General features: G+C 41.5%; 1 protein-coding gene across 4 annotated transcripts in view; it reads left to right on the top strand.

Moving 5' to 3' along the window:
- CREBBP (CREB binding lysine acetyltransferase) overlaps positions 1-17,560 on the top strand; it is a 136,969-nt gene that overhangs the window by 10,938 nt on the left and 108,471 nt on the right. For all 4 annotated transcript variants that reach the window (XM_075995030.1, XM_012743675.2, XM_075995029.1 and 1 more), the window contains exon 2: positions 14,383-15,095. In XM_075995030.1, the coding sequence (XP_075851145.1) occupies positions 14,383-15,095 (713 nt within the window). The remainder of the gene's footprint in view (positions 1-14,382; positions 15,096-17,560) is intronic.

Genomic DNA, 17,560 nt, shown 5'->3' with positions numbered 1-17,560 from the left:
TCACTGGGCTATCAAAATTTAGGAAGGCGTCATGGTTTTGCTTCTGAGAGGGTGGAGGCTAATGGTGTGGTCCTGCTCTGGGGGTGTTTTTTGGGCCTGGGCTCCAGTTTCAACTCTACCATTTCATTTTTTTAATTCAAATATTTAAATGTATATAATGTGTGGGGCACTCCGCTAGGCTCTGGTGATAGCAGTGATGGCAGAAGCTGCTCCTGTCGAAATTCTGCATGTTACGGGTGGGCGTCCAGCAGCCCCCCACCCATGCCTGTGTCATTCCAAACTGAGATCAGTGTCTGAAAGAGCCAGATGCTTCATGCTTGATGGTTAGGGAGACATGTCAGAGGATGGACACTGTTGCTCATTGCAGGGTGAGTGAGGGGTCAGCTTGGGAATCTGAAGGTGAGGCAAGGTCACTGAGAGCCTTGAATGTCAGACCAAGGAGTCTGGGTCATCCTTTCAGGGCTTAAAAACAAAGTTTTGAGAAACACATCAGGTGCATGGTAATTGGGGGACGTTCTTGTGATTTGTTTCCCAGAAGTCTAGATCAGCTCTTTCCAAGTTGTATTTTTCCATTGAAGCTCAAATTTGCGGAGAGTTGACAATTGCCTTCCTCTCCTCAAGCCCCATTTTTGGAGGGAAAAGGGCCCTGTGAAAATCAACTTAGGAATCAGAACTAGTGTTCTTTCTTAAGATAATTTTCTTTAAAAGGTTTTTTAAAAATTATTTTGACTAGGTAATGTAATCATGTGATTCAAAATTCCAACAAGTGAAAAGAATATTTGATGAAAAACATTCGTCTTATCTGTTTCTGAAGTCACTGGTTGTTCCCCTCCCCATAGACAGCCGGTGTTTGCCGTTTCTTAGGTATCATTCTAGAGATGTACTATGCATAGTTTTTTACCCTAAGTAGCTCATTGTACAAGGTATTCCCCTATAAATGCACTTTGGACTGATAAATATCTTAGAGTGGTTGAAATTATTAATATTAGAAGTGCAGGTTTCATTCTCAAAATCCTCTTTTTTTAATGGTAGGTAACGTTTGGTGCTACACTTAGATAAATAACACAGAATGATTTCAGTGTTTTCACTACATTATATGAATAGGAAGAATTGAAGTTTTTAAAAAATTTCACGTCATCTCAAAGAATACTAGAGGTTTTGTTACTGTTACCAAAACACATGTCGTGTAGCCAGCTCACACCAAAGTTCTGTTTTATAAAAGTTTCTCAGTTCCTAGAAAAGATTTTTAAAACCTTGGTTTTTTTTACCCACCTTATTAGTTGATAAACAAATACCTACAGGTTAAAAACCTACTTTGAGGCCGGGCGCGGTGGCTCACGCCTGTAATCCTAGCTCTCTGGGAGGCCGAGCCGGGCGGATCGTTTGAGTTCAGGAGTTCGAAACCAACCTGAGCAAGAGCGAGACCCCGTCTCTACTATAAATAGAAAGAAATTAATTGGCCAACTAATATATACAGAAAAAAATTAGCCGGGCATGGTGGCGCATGCCTGTAGTCCCAGCTACTCGGGAGGCTGAGGCAGGAGGATCGCTTGAGCCCAGGAGTTTGAGGTTGCTGTGAGCTAGGCTGATGCCACGGCATTCACTCTAGCCTGGGCAACAAAGCGAGACTCTGTCTCAAAAAAAAAAAAAAAAACTACTTTGACACCAATCATATAAAGTAAAAATTAGTTTTTTGCTTGTAGGACTTCTAAGCACATTCATATTAACTCTAGACCAGGGGTCCTCAAACCACAGCCCGTGGGCCACGTGCGGCCTGCCGAGGACTTTTATCCGGCCCGCCGGGTGTTTTTGCCCCACTGCCTGTCCTGCTTAGCAGCCAACTCGTCCCGGGCCCACAGTGCGCATGTGTGGAATGTTCACCGCACTCTCCAATGGCCCTCCAATGGTCTGAGAGGCAGTGAACAGGCCCCCTGTTTAAAAAGTTTGAGGACCTCTGCCCTAGACCTTTAATTTAGTTAATTATCCTAGAGATTGTAAAACACTGAGTATCACCCAAAAGTCCCGTTAGAAAAGAAAGGGTCAAATCAGCGAGGCTTCATCAGAAGGGTAGTTGAGTTCCCTGCCATTACAGATCTGGGAGAAGGAGCCTGATAGGTAGTTAAGAGGGGAAGATAAGCTAGGTGCGGTGGCTCATGCCTGTAATCCTAGCACTCTGGGAGGCTGAGGCGGGCGGATTGCTCAAGGTCAGGAGTTCGAAACCAGCCTGAGCGAGACCCTGTCTCTACCAAAAATAGAAAGAAATTAATTGACCAACTAAAAATATATATATACAAAAAATTAGCCGGGCATGGTGGCACATGCCTGTAGTCCCAGCTACTCGGGAGGCTGAAGCAGTAGGATCGCTGAGCCCAGGAGATTGAGGTTGCTGTGAGCTAGACTGATGCCACGGCACTCACTCTAGCCTGGGCAACAAAGTGAGACTCTGTCTCAAAAAAAAAAAAAAAAAAAGAGGGGAAGATAAGATTGAGCATCATTAAACTAAAAAGTCAGGATGGAGAGCAAAAGTGATAATTAGATCTTTTTTAGGAGTGAAAAGATATATGCTAATGTGTATATGGGGCATTTTTAGAAGAAAGTCTTTAGAAATTGTTTCTCAGAGGCTGAGGAGCTGGGGATGTTTTGAGGGCTCTCTACTTTTCATTTTTAATTCTTCTGAATGCTTTTCTTCTTCTTTCTTTTTTTAACCAGAAACCATAACTGTATTATTTTTATTATGAAAAGGTAGTTAAAAACAAAGCAAATCCAAAGGAAAACATCTTTTTGGGGGGTATACATTTATGGGTTTTTTTGGGTTTTTTTGTATTTAGGATTAGAAGAATCTGTTTGCTATAGAGTAAGAAATAGTTTTGGTTAATTCCTGTTGCAAAATCTTTAGACTCCTAGCAAGAATTAGTTGAATAAAGTACAAATTACCTAAGAGGTACCATCCAGAGATAAGAAAATGTTCTGGGCATGGTGGTTATGCCTGTGATCCTAACACTTTAGGATACCTAGGCATGAGGATTGCTTGAGGTGAGGAGTTTTGACCAGCCTGGGCAATAGTGACATCTCATCTCTACAAAAAATTTTTAAAAAATTAACTGGGTGTGGGGTCTTCTGCCTTAGTCCCAGCTACTCACTGGGCCAAGCAGAAGGATTGCTTGAGTCCAGGAGTTTGAGGTTGCTGTGAGCTAGGGTGATGCCATTGTACTCCAGCCTGGGCAACAGAATGAAGCCCTGTCTCAAAAAAAGGTGGGGGAGAGGATTGTGTTTTGGTGTAATGTCCCATCATTACTTCTTACAAGCTCCATTTTAAACATAATCTTACATTAGAGGTTTCTGCATTGATTTGGTGAAATCTACAAGACCTAACAGCAACTGTTTGAGTATTTTGAAATAATGTCAGATTTCTGTACGTGAGCAACATTTATTGTATTACTACATTGGGTACAAAATGTTGTATGTAGATTGTCACATTCCTTTCGGAAAAAATACTACTTTTGCAAAGTTCTTTAAATTGCCTTTTCTTGTCCAGCCCTCTAAGCTTATTTGAACACTAAAAATACTTTAAACTAATATTGAACCCATTTCAGATTTTATCCTCAAACTGTAAACACTCCAGCTGGAAAGTGGAGCACCTGGAACCATTCCAGGTGTTAGCACCTGGTGCTGTAGTTAAATCACCTTGTCCAGGACACTCCTGGGAGGGGGTCATGGGCTGCCTTTTTAAAAAATCACTTTCTTTAATTACTTAAACTAGTAGTTCACATGTCTCAAAAAATCAGGACAAAAGCTGTAGAGAGAGGGCCTCCCTCTACCTAGTCCGGTCCCCCGCCCTCCCGCCCCGCCCGTGGAATAGTTTGTGCTTTCTTCCAGGGTGTCTTTATCTGTGTACAGGCAGATACTATTGTCTCTTCTTAGCTCCCTCTTCCCCCTTCCTGCCTTTTTCTTCTTAACTGAGGTAGCATACTATACATATCATCGCATAACTTACTATCTTTTTATAGTTGCCTAGTATTACTTTGTATGAAACGTGCCATAATTGATTTAATCCTCTCCCCACCAATGGACATTTAGGTTATTTTCAATCTTGTCTTCTCACAAACAGTGCTTTAAAGAATAGCCCTGTACAGTTAATGTGTATAAGTAAATCTATAGAACAGATTCCTAGAAATGGAATTAGGGGTTAAAAGACATATGTATTTGTAATTTTGATCATATCAGATTTTCCTTCAAGAGCTTGAGTGTTGGTGGAGTCTTAAAATTTTAAAAGCAGCACACATATTCTTAGCATAGACATCACTGTTTTATCTATATACTCTTTATTAATATAGTCTAGTGATGAATAATATTCAAGTTGTTTTTCAGGTTGTGATTATCCATCATATTGTGCCTTTCAGTGATTTCTGATTTATCTCTAATTTTATGGTGTTCTTTTTGGACTTAATGTATTTATTTTTTCTTTTTGGCTCTCAAATAGCCCATATACTTCCATATCTTGTACACTGACTCTAGGTCTGCTTTCATGTCCAGAACACGCAGTTGCCCCCTTTCTCCTGACTTTGTGTTGCTGCTTACCAGCTACTGCTTACAGCCACTTTCTGTCCCACCCTTGTGTCCACCCTTTGGGGCTGACAGAGGCAGCACACAGACTAGTCCGAGAAACTTACAGTTGTCTTAGCTGTCTGGGGTGTGGCACTTCCCTGTTACTTGTAAGTGCACCAAATAAAAATAGGCTGGCAGCGTTTCCAAGATGGTTTAGGATTCAGTGTGACAAAGAACTTTCAGTCAGGACTGTCTGGGGTTCTTTAAATAGAAGATAAATAACAGACATTCAATGAAGCAAGATTTTTTTTGATACCTGATGCAGCGTGACCATGAAGTATATTAGGGAATGAAAAAAATAAAATACTAAAAAAATTTTTTTAAAGGAACAATAGCTTACAATAAAATGCTAAAATTTTGATAGTCAATTATCATGCAAAGTAGATTTTACGTTTTCTAGGTAGAATTATTCTTAAAATTATATAAAATGCATTTCTATAAATCAGATATTTACCCCCTTATTTACATTATAATTTCTAAGGTTCCATAGTTTTATTTCAGTTGGTTTCATCTAATGCTATACCTTGGTTTCCTTCTCTTCAAACTTTGTAGTTCATGGTGTTTAAATATTTAAGTGTACTTATTAGGCAGGTTTCCATCTAAAAAAGTCCCCCTGGCTATATCCCTCTGTAACATGAATATTTATCCCATAATTCAACCATAAATTTGGGTTTAATAAACCAAATTGTCTTATAGCCCTCAACACAGCAGTTATATTTATACTAAAGGCTAGGATTTGGATTTTATTCTTTTTCTGTTATACTGTCATATACTGTGTTTTGTATGATAAATGATTCTTTTTTTTTTATTTTTATTTTAATAGAGAAAGGATCTCACTCTTGTCGCCCAGGCTGCCACTCCTGAACTTTAGCGATCCTTCCACCTCAGCCGCATGAGTAGCCGGGATTATAGGCGTATGCCACTGTGGCAGACTAATTTTTTAATTTTTTGTAGGAACAGGGTCTTGTTATGTTGCCCAGGTTGGTGTCAAACTCTAGGCCTCAAGTTATCCTCCTATCCTGGCCTCCTAAAGTGCTGGGATTACAGGTGCGAGCCACCGTGCCTGGCCATGAATGATATTTAATTTGATATTAACAATGATCTTCCTCGTTTAGAGCATTCTAGTGGGGTCTCTCCTACCTTATCAGATCCACATAGCAGCAGCAGGAAGGCCCTTCCCACTACATCAAATTCATACCCACTGAGGGAATCCTCCATCATGTAGTTTTTCTCTGTGAAACTTACTACAGCAAAACAACCAGCTTGTGCCTGCTTAGCTTGCTGTCTCCCTTCCATTCCTGCCTGTTTGGAGTGCTTCTCTTTCCTCAGTGTCCTTTGCCTCTAAAATTCTGCTCATAGTTTGCCTCTTGTATGAAGCCTTTCCTGCTTTCTTTGACTCCCCTATTCCACTTGGCTGTGAGAATTGGTGTTCATGGGCTTCTCAGTTTGATTATAATCCTCTGGGAAGGCAGACTTTTATTCAAGTCTCAGAGACACCCAGTCAGCCCTGCACAGAGTGAAGCCCCAGAGCAGTGACTCGCTTGGCACCTCGGGGCGAGCAGTGGGGAGGCTGACTGCCTGACTGCCTGACTGCCTGCCTGCCTGACTGCCTGCCTGCCTGCCTGCCTGCCTGCCGGGCCTAGTGATTCTGAGGAGGGGCAAGACTTTCTACTCAGTGTAAGGTCACTGTTCAGAATGAAGTAAAACCTCATTATTTTGTGCTAATTAGGGGGTGGTGTATTTGCATAAAAGAAGGCTGAGTTACAGAAGATTTTTAGAAGGAATTTGCTTTAATTAGTTCCTAATAGTCATTACAAAAAAAAAAAGATTAGATGTCTTTTGGGAACTTGTTTAAATGACTAGATTAAAATTACTTATAATGGAATAAATGTTAATAAAACAGTGCTTATTTCCTTTTTTTTTTTTGTATTTCCACTCTCCATTGTTGTAGAGTTGTTCCATTGTTTATTTGTACAATCCCCAAGAATTTTTAAAGTAACATAAGCTTTAATTCTACTAGAATTGCCATAGATGACCAGAGCTATTGAGAAATGGTAAGCGTTGAGTGCCGGTCCTGTACCAGGCATGGGGTGCTGGGGTCTTCACGGGTGTTGTCTAGGTCAGTTCTTACAAGCTGCCTTCGGAGATGGGCTTGTTGACAGTGATAATAGTGGCTGATATTTATTGAGTCCTTATTGCATGCTAGGCTCAGTGCTAAATGCTCTATACACATTGCATGATTTAATTCTTTCATCCAGGACTCTGTGAGGCAGGTGCTGCTTTCCTTTTGGCTTTAGAGTTGTGGAGGCACACACAGGGAGGAAGTTGCTAGTGACAGCTGCCATTGGAACCAGGACCTGGCTGGGTACTCTTCTCACTATACCAGACTGCACTTCTTGTGTTGTTAGTGTCTAATTAGTAATATATCAATAAACAAACCGAGATAGTCCAGAATGTTCTTTAGGTCCTCTACCACTCTGTGGAGTCCTCATCTTTAGATGTGAGCTTTTCTAGGACACTTTGCTCTTGTTGGATCAAGTTTTTGTATCCAGTTTTTTTTTCCCTTTAATTTTTCTTAAATTGATGAAAATTATATTATCTATCATATTCAGCATGATGCTTTAAAATGTGTATGTATTGTGGATTGTCTAAATTGAGCTAATTAACATGCACACCTCTCTTTGTATCTAGTTTTGACTTAGAGATTAAAAATCCTTTTTGCAGGCATAGTGGTGGGTGCCTATAGTCCAGTTACTTGGGAAGCTGAGCCTAGGAGTTTGAGGCTGCAGAGAGCTGTGATGACTGTACCCACATTCCAGCCTGGGTGACAGAGACCTGTCTCTTAAAAAAAAACTTTTTGGAAGTCTTTCCATGGTAGGTGAGTAGGTGAATAAAAGTGTTTAGCTTTTGAAAGTTTTAAGAGAAGCATTTGAGTACTTAGGATTATAGTACAAGTCTGAGGATATAGGAAGAAAAATAAAAATCAGTTTCTCCTATACTCTCACTCAACAGTAAACACAGCAGATGTGTGTGGGTTACCCCCACCACCAAGCAGCAGTTAGTTCTTCATCAAGTACTAGTTGGCTGGCCTCTAATTCATTTCTTACACTGTCTCCCTGGAGGTAGTATCAGATCCCATAGGGTGAGGATTTGGTCCCCAAAACTGCCCCTATGCTGACGCCAGTAGCAAGCCCCAGGTTGTTTTACCTGTGCTTCTGACCAGCCAGCTGTAAATTGGGGTTCCCAAGACCCCCTCCTTAAGTTCAATTTGATAGAGTGGCTCACAGAACTCAGGGAAACATGTTCACTGGCTTTTATTGTAAAGGACATTACAGAGGATACCAATGAATACCAGATGACAGGACCTCCTAGTTTCACCTTCCAGAAACTAGTGCTCAGCTGTCTGGAAGCTCTCTGAGCCCAGTCCTTTTGGGTTTTTATGGAGGCTTTATTATGTAGGCATAATTGATTAAGCCATTGGCCATGTGGTGATCAACTTAACCTTCAGCCCCTCTCCCTTCTCCCGAGGTTGGGGGTGGGCTGGAAGTCCTGACCCCCTAATCATGCCTTGATCTTTTCTGCAATCAGCCCCATCCTGAAGCTACCTAGGAGCTGCAGCCATCAGGTAACTCATTAGCATACAAAAAGATACCACTTTGGAGTTTCCAAGGATTTTAGGAATTGTCTGCCAAGAAACAGAAGCAAGACCAAATACATATTTCACAAAATCACAAGTAATGTGGAAAGAAAATCTCAGGCCACTGCACTCCAGCCTGGGCGACAGAGTGACACCCTGTCTCTTAAAAAAAAAAAAAAATCTAAAGAAAGAAGACCTTTTTTGCAGAGAATAGGGATGAAGGAGAGAAATTAAGAATGGATGGTGAAGAGAAAATGTGTGGGAGGGGAGTTTCATACTTGAAAGTAGAGAAATAAGAACATAACACAAAACAGTATCTGAACTCTTACATTATTTATTTCTTACACAGCCATTGCTCATTCCACATTATGCCATTTAATCTTTGCCTCAATTTTAGGATTGAGGTTGATTGATTCTGAGGTGTAGCCATAGAGTGAAATACACCTGCATGGTACCCTGGAAGGTGAAGAGGCAGCACAAAAGAGGTATAAAGAGAAAGATGAGTAAACAGTGTGACACTTAAAAAGATTCATCACTTAATTCTGTTTCTGTTTTCAGAAAATAGTAATAAATGTTAGGATTACTCACTACCTTATATTTTTGATTAAACAAGTTTGTTAAAATTGATATTATGTATCCTCCAGCTGGTGATCTTCTCTGTAATTCATGTCATTCATTCAGCATGTGCATTTATTGGGTGCCTAATATACACTAAGCATTTTATGCTAAGCACTGAGGAGACAGTGGCGAACTAGACAAGATCCCTGCTCTCGTAGTGCTTACGGCCACATCAGTTATAATGTGAAGGTGGCAGCATCATTTTAGTTCACTCGCTGTATCTATAGGCGTATAAAAAGGCTCATACTTCTGGTCAATAGGCAGTATGATATACTGGTTTCTAAATGTTTTGACAGAGAAACCAATTCTGTCAATACAAAGAATTAGGGGCTCCAAATACAGAGAAAAAAATAAGATATTACGACAAAGAGGAGACTTTAGAAAACCTGAAGAAAGGTGTGTTTTGTGGATTATTTGGCTAATGCCTTTGCATTTTTCAAACAGAACTGTTTTCAAATGTTTTTGGCTGGACAGATTAATTCAGTCGCTTACCTGGTGTTTGATTCTATAAAATGAACAGCTTTTTTTTTTTTTTTTCCAGAGTACCTGATAATAGTTCACTCCTTGTTTAAGGTGAAATGCTGATTTCTGATAATGATAAATAAGAATGAGTCTTAGAATATATGTGGGTACCATTTGTCTTTCAGAGTTTACAAGTGATCCTCATTTGAACAGAGTATCTATGTGTAGACTGCCTACTTGGGTTTCCTAGTCTAGAAGTGAATCTCCTTTGTTACCTTGCTTTGTAAATACCTTGTGTTCCCTGAGGCTGGCTGAGTTTGGTTATGGCCCTTATTATTTTCCTTATTCCTCCCTGGGTCTCCTCAGCCTATTATAAGTGTTGTAGAAATGGGGAAGGTTATAGCTTTTTTTTTCAGAGATAGGGGTCTTGCTCTGTTGCCCAGACATCAGTACTGCCCCGAACTGCTGGGCTCAGGTGATCCTCCTGAGAAGCTGGAACTATAGGCATGTGCCACCATGCCCAGCTAATTTAAAAAAATTATTTTATTTTATTTTAGTTTTTTTAAGAGATGGGGTCTTGCTATGCTGCCAAGGCTAGTCTCGAACACCTGCCCTCAAGTGATCCTCCTGCCTCAGCCTCACTAGGATTATAGGTGTTAAGATACCGTCCCTGGCTTGTAGCTTTTTTTTTTTTTTTTTTTCTCAGATCAGCTTAATGAAAGGGCTGGACTCCAAATTCATGGCCAGCAAGCCTCAAAACAGAATCTTCTTGTCCCTAGCTATGTAAGTATGCAGGTGGTACTTGCTACTTGATATGTGTTGAGAATGTCTCCTGCTAAGGGCAAAGGTACTATGAAAGCAGGATGCCCACAGATCTCACACAGCCCTGAGCCTTGCATTCTCACAGGTCCCCTGGTGACTGGCAGAGAGAATGGAATTTACATGGGATTGGAAGTGGTAGCTGTTAATCTTGAACCTTAGGAACTTCCTGCGATTCAGATTGCTCTTGCTCAACCCATGTGTTGAGACACTGGTGTGTAGAAAGCATGGCTGTGCAGTGTTGCAGTAATCTTGCCTGACTTAAGACTTCCATTTGTCAGGTTTTTTTTGTTGTTGTTTTGTTTTTTTGAGATAGGCTCTTGCTCTGTTGCTTGGGCTACAGTGCGGTGGTGTCATCATAGCTCACTGCAACCTCCAGCTCCTGGGCTGATGTGATCCTCCTGCCTCAGCCTCCCAGTTAGCTAGGACTATAGATGTATGCCACCGTGCCTGGCTAATTTCTTTCTTTCTTTCTTTTTTTTTTTTTTTTTTTTTTTTTTTGTAGGATTGGGGTCTTGCTTTGTTGCCCAGGCTGGTCTCAAACTCCTGGGCTCAAGCCACTCTCCTACCTCGGCCTCCCAAAGTGTTAGGATTACAGGCATGAGCCATGTTGCTTGGCCTGTCAGTTTTTTGACCTAGGGAATAGGAAAAGATGGTGACAGTCAGTGTTGACCAGAAGAAGGATGGTATGGGTGTGTGTGCACCCCATCTTTAAAAAAAGCCATGCCTAATACATTTGGTTGTACACATATTCATATGTGTTGGATTGGTAGATGACACAAGAGGAATTAGTCAATTCTGCTCACCCAAACAGCTGTTTGATGTGTTTGGACAGAAATAGGATGAGAAAAAGTAAAGTAGTCAAGGGGGACAGAGTATGGCAGACTAATCAAAAACATTAGCCCAAGACAAAATGTCCTGCTAACAACTTGGAAAATTGTGCATTTGGTAAGCAATAGAATAAACTCTAAATGAAAACTGATAGATCTAAGAGTGGCTGGTTGATAGGTGAATTTTTAAAGGTAAGAAATTTTTAGAGTAAAATTGTTCTACAAGGTACTAAAATAATAAGACAACTACTATGTATAGCACAAGGTGCCCCAGTCTGACTTTGATCTTTAACTCTGGGGTATTGTTACTCCTGTTTTACGGAAGAGGAGTATTAAGATGCAGTGATTAAGCAGTTTGCTCAGGGACTCGGGATTTGAACGTGTGCTCAGCTTCTAAGTCTTCTGCCTCCACTGACCCGCACTGGGGCTGGCCCTGCGGGGCTTACTTTACTGTTCTCTGGGGTTTATCTCTCTTCTTTGGCCTGGCCTCGCCCCCTTCTCCTAGGAGGAGTGCTTAGGGATGGTTGGAAAGAGCCATTCAGAGGAGTTTCTGCAGGATGTTACAAACTTCAGTGTAAAATGTTCGGAGCTTGTTTGATTCTTCTAGCTCACAAGGCTTGACACGGTGTCTTCTTCCCGCCTTAGACACGTAGGAAGGAAAGCCAGTCTCTGTTATGATGGCTGCACTTTATGGTTTAGATGAAGGTTCGTTTCACTGCTCATAGATTAAGGAGCACTGCATTTAAAAAAGTAGTTATTTGGAGGGGGGGATATATTTTATGTTTTTCCTTTTATGTTTAGTTGACACGTAATAATTCTATGTATTTACAGGGTGCAGAGTGATACTTCGTTACATGTATACAATGTGTAGTGATAAAATCAGGGCAGTTAGGATATCCACCACCTCAAACACTACCATTTCTTTGTGTTGGGAAAAAAGTGGTTATTAAAGAGTTCCTGAGAGAAAGCCTGTGTGCGTGCAGACAAAGCCTGGGAGACAACAAACACAAAACAGTAGTTATGGTGGAGAGGATTTTTTTTAAAACTATAATTCATGTGATCTCTGTATCTGGAGACTTTAGTGAATCTCCAAATTTAGGACAACATAATAGCATAAAAGCAGTGGGATGGAACCCAGAAAATCGCGTTGAGACACAGAAGCCAATTGGCTAGTCCACCGAGTCCAAGCCCTGTGCCCTTCCATGAGCTATCTGCTCTTTCCAAGATCGCGTTCCTGCCTCTTCAAAATGACGTGTCCTGTGACCATGAAAGGCCATGAAAATCCCAAATTGAAGGACCATGAAATCCCAAATTGAGGGACCTTCTACAAAGCAACTGCCCTCTGCACTTCAAAAAATGTCATTTATGGAAGACAAAGGTTGAGGAATCTTTCTAGATTAAACTAGATGACAGAGACATGTCAACTAATTGCAGTGGGATCCTAAATTGGATCTTGGATCAGGAAACTATGTGTGATGAAGGGTGTTATTGGGACAACCAGCAAAACTCGAGTAAGGGCAACATATTAAGTATTGTATCAGTGTTAAATTTCCTGAATTTGACAAGTGTAAGGTGATTATGTAAAGGATGTTCTTAGGCCATGCATACTGAAGGACTTGGAGGAAGTGATCATGTCTGCAGCTTACTCTCGGAGAGGTTCTGCAAAGACTGTGTGTGTACACCCTCAGCAAGTAACGCCTCATTCCTTGTGGTCAGGTGGGAAGAAACGGGTGTATGTTAGAGGTGATTTGTGAAGTTGGAAAGAAGGACTGGGTAATTCTGCAGGGGTAGCCCAAAGAAAGTCTTCCCATTCACTGTTTTTAATCCTAGTGGGGACTGGTTTTTTACACCGAGAGAGAGCTCCCAGAATAAAGATTACTGATGCATGTGACAGCTCGCACTGTTATGGCTGGAAAGTAGGGCACATGTGGAGGTGCCTGGTAAAAGACAAATGAGAAGAGTTCTGGGCCCTGTTCTTTTTCTTTGGCTTGATACTTTTTGGCTTGATACTTGATATACCATTGCCTATATTCATGAACTTCAACAGTTCTAATCTTACTCTGTGTGCCATTTTGCGTATGTTTCCATTTGCATGTTTGTTCCATAACATACATTTCTTCCTACATTTAACAGTCATCATAATTATTTAATAGATATATAATGTTTTGTAATATCATACAGCAATTTATTAAACCTTCTGTTCTTGGGTAACAGTGATGGTAGCTAGTGCTGAGCATTTACCACCCACAGGCGTTATTTGTACTGAGGCTTTACATTTATTAACTCATGGAGTTGTCACAACCATCTTAGGAGATATAGGGGCCATTATTGCCTCTAGCTTCCAGATGAGGAAACTGAGGCAAAGAAAGGTGACTCGTTTTGCCTCAGTAACTTACCCAAGGTCACACAGCTAACAAGTTGGGAGCTGGAGGCAGAGCGGGGGTTCGCATGCAGGCAGTCCCAGTCTAGAGTCTGTAACCACTAGGCTAAGCTGACTGGGGGTGTTTTTTATGTTTTTGTTACTGTTGCTGCTGTTACAGATAATGCTAAGATGAACCTTTTCTGTGTGGCCCCTCCTTTGCACATGCGTGTGCAGCCTGGTGGTTGTGAGTTGGAGGGTACATGGGAGGTGAAAGAGTAGATGGCACATAGATCACACTTGAGAGAAGAGTTACTTTGAGAGGGACCAGAAAAAAGGGGGTTGCTTTCACTTCTGTTTGTTTCATGACCAGGAAAGATCTATTTTGTTCACTGTTTTATCTTCCTTTGGGCTAATGGTTGGCACTGTCCTTTGTCCACCTGTACTTGGTAGTCTGTGTGCTGCTCATTAACATTTACCCCTTTCATGTAAATAAAAGTATTTTCAAGTTCTTATTTTATTTAACTATTTTTAGTTTTGGCGTATGCCTTTATTATTATTTCCTGTATCTTCAGCATTTTGAGAAATCACTGATTTCATTTAAGGCTAGTTTTTTTGATAATTTAACTTTTAAATATATAATCACTTAAGGTTGAGCTTTACTTTAATTTCCTCAGTTGCTGTTCATCTAACCCAATGCCCGATTGCTTTTTTACACATATATGTTTTCTTTCTTTCTAATTTTCCTTTTCCTTTCCCTTTCGCCTTCTCCCTTCTTCCTTTCCTTTCCCCTTTCCATTTTCCTTTCCTGTCCTGTCACTCAGGCTGGACTGCAGTGTCTCTGTTTAACTTTTCCTGCTTCAGAATTTGAAAAATATTTTTCCTTGTTTTACTTTCCCACACAAACTTGTAAATCATTTTGACATTAGTCTTAAGACATGCTAGTGTTCCGTGTTAAATGCTCTGTTAGGTTAAGATCATAGTAACGTATGACAGTTGGAGAGCTGTTATGGTTGCCTAGTTTCTCATTTCCTTTTCTGTTTAATTTCTAGATTTTGGATCATTGTTTGACTTGGAAAACGATCTTCCCGATGAGCTGATCCCCAATGGAGGAGAATTAGGCCTTTTAAACAGTGGGAACCTCGTTCCAGATGCTGCTTCCAAACATAAACAACTGTCGGAGCTTCTGCGAGGAGGCAGTGGCTCTAGTATCAACCCAGGAATAGGAAATGTGAGTGCCAGCAGCCCTGTGCAGCAGGGCCTCGGTGGCCAGGCTCAGGGGCAGCCGAACAGTGCGAACATGGCCAGCCTGGGTGCCATGGGCAAGAGCCCTCTGAACCAGGGAGATTCTTCAGCCCCTAGCCTGCCCAAACAGGCAGCCAGCACCTCTGGCCCCACCCCCCCTGCTTCCCAAGCACTGAATCCGCAAGCACAAAAGCAAGTGGGCCTAGTGACCAGCAGCCCTGCCACATCACAGACTGGGCCTGGGATCTGCATGAATGCTAACTTTAACCAGACCCACCCAGGCCTCCTCAATAGTAACTCTGGCCATAGCTTAATGAATCCAGCCCAGCAAGGGCAGGCGCAAGTCATGAATGGATCTCTTGGGGCTGCTGGCAGAGGAAGGGGAGCTGGAATGCCGTACCCTACTCCGGCCATGCAGGGAGCCACAAGCAGTGTGCTGGCTGAGACCTTAACACAGGTTTCCCCGCAAATGGCCAGCCACGCGGGACTGAACACGCCACAGGCAGGAGGCATGACCAAGGTAAGTGAGCTGAAGTGCTTTGAATGTTTCCTACTTAAACATGGGCTTTTCCCTCCAAGAAGCATATTAAGACGGGACTCATGGCCCATGCCTGTTCCTCCTATCCATGTGCCACTCATACTTGGCAGAGACAGATTTGCTGTCCAGAGCCCTTCTTCCTGGGATAAAGATCTCTGCCCCATCTCCATCTTTAAAATGAGAATTTTTTTTTTGAAGACAGGGTCTTGCTCTGTTTCCTGGGGCTAGAGTGCAGTGTTGTCACCATAGCTCACTGCAGCTCGAACTCCTAGGTTCAAGCAATCCTCCTGGCTCAGCCTCTCAGGTAGCTGGAACTAAAGGTGTGCATCACCATGCCCAGCTAATGTTTAGATTTTTTTTTTTGTAGAGACAGGATCTTGCTGTTGCCCAGACTGGTCTTGTGAGTCCTGGGCTCAAGCAGTCTTCCTGCCTTGGCCTCCCAAAGTACTGGGATTATAGGTGTGAGCCACCATGTCCAGCCTAAAATGAGAATTCTTAAAGAAGCCACCTGTAGGATAGCTTGCAGGTCAGGCAGTTGAAAAATAACAGGGAATGCCTTTGGACTGATAGCCAGTTTTTAACCTCTGAGAAAAATATGTGGAACTAGGACCACATGGTTGAAAGGGGCAACCCTGCTGGAAATCGCCTTTTTATTGCATCAGTGAATCTGGTGAAGGATGCTTTTTATCTCTACTTTACCTATTGGTGAAGTACTTACTAGCATATGCCCTTTACAACCCTTCAGTAAAAGATCTTTTGTCACCATCTCCATTTTACTGATTTTTACTGGTGAAAAAACTGTGTTCCTATGAGGTCAGCTCCCTGCCACCATTAGCAGGGAAGAGGTGGCAGAACCAGGAAGAAGTCTGGTCCTCCAGGTCCCAAAGGAAGCAATAGAGCAGTGGATCTCAAAGTAGGGTCCCTGGACCAGCAGCATCAGCATCCCTGAGAGCTGTTAGAAATGCAGGTCTCCAGACTCAGCGGAGGGGGTGGAGCCCGCACGCTGGACTATAACAAGCCTCCAGGTGGTTCAGAGGCCCCCAGAAGGTTGAAAGCTCTGCTAGGGAAAGGTCTGGGCTGGGGCTTGCAGCCACCAGCCTTGCAATTGCTGACTAGAGTAGGAACTGAACTTGGAGAGGAGGGGAAAGCAGGTGCCAAGATAGATATGAGACAGCTAAAAAAGGCTGACAGGGAAGAAGAGCGCAGAGAAAGGCTGATTCCTTGTGAAGCGACAAACACCGCAGAAGTTCTGTGACCAAAGGCTTCTAAACTACAGCCAACAGTGCACCTCTTTCAGGCAGTGGAATTTAGCACATTCCAGAACAGAAAAACAGGTTGGGCTGTTGTTTGTATTTGATTAGTCCGGATTAAAGGTAAGGGAGAAATAAGTAGAATGCAGTTTCCCCACAAGGTTGATGACAGCATTAAGGGATGATGTGAAATCCTGTGATTGTTGTAGGTAAGGAGAGGAATATTTTTAACTTAAGAACTAAAACTGAAGTAATTCTCAACATTGAAATTGCATTTATCTCTTTTGTAATGTTAGGAGAGGAGAACATGAACTCAAATTTTGCTTTAACCTGGCATTTGAAGGAGGGTCTGTGTATGGGAGTGTTTTTTAGGATCAGATTTCGAAGGGATTTCTTATGCGTTTATAGTTCCTGGATAGATGAATATTTGTTCCTTTTCCTAATTCACTCATCACTCCACTCCTTACCTACTTGTTAAAACTCTTTTATTTTGGAGAATTTAAATCATATAAAGAAGTGGACATAGTATCATAATGCAGTGGTTCTTAAACTTTTTGATCTTAGGACTCCTGAGTAATCAATCTTAGCATTTATCGAGCACCCCAAAGGGATGTCTTTAAAATGGACATTATATTTCTTAATATTTACCATATTAGATACTAAAACAGAAAACACAAGTACACATTTCATTAGCCATCTAGCACCGTGGCATCACACATCACAAAGTATCTGGGAAACTGCAGTGTGTTCTTGTGAGAGAATGAGAGTGAAAGAGGCAAATCAAATCATGTCTCAATATTTTGTAGAAGCAGTTTTGATGTTGTGGCCTCCCTGAAAGGGTCTGGGATCCTGGACCACACTTGGAAAGCCTTCGATAATATGTAAAAGTTAGACTCTGTAGACCTAAACACAGGACATTATCACATGTAAATAAGTGAACAATTTGATCACATCATCCAATAATCTCATATCATAATTTGTTTTTATAGATTTTTATTAAAAATCTGAATAAGCCATATTTCAGTCAGTTAATGTAGCTCTTAAGAATCTATGAGTTTGTAGGATCCTTACAGTTTATTTGTGAAGGAAGTGTTGTTTTGGTTGTTGTCTGCTTTCTGTCCGGTAGAGTTTCGTCTAGTGGTTTGAATTTGGCTGAGTATATCTGTAATACATCATGTTCCCCTTTCTACTCAGGTT

This window comes from Microcebus murinus, chromosome 19 (assembly GCF_040939455.1).
Source record: "Microcebus murinus isolate Inina chromosome 19, M.murinus_Inina_mat1.0, whole genome shotgun sequence".
Classification (NCBI taxonomy): domain Eukaryota; kingdom Metazoa; phylum Chordata; class Mammalia; order Primates; family Cheirogaleidae; genus Microcebus; species Microcebus murinus.
Note: the sequence above shows the minus strand (reverse complement) of the source record. Positions and strands in the feature narration are given on the sequence as shown.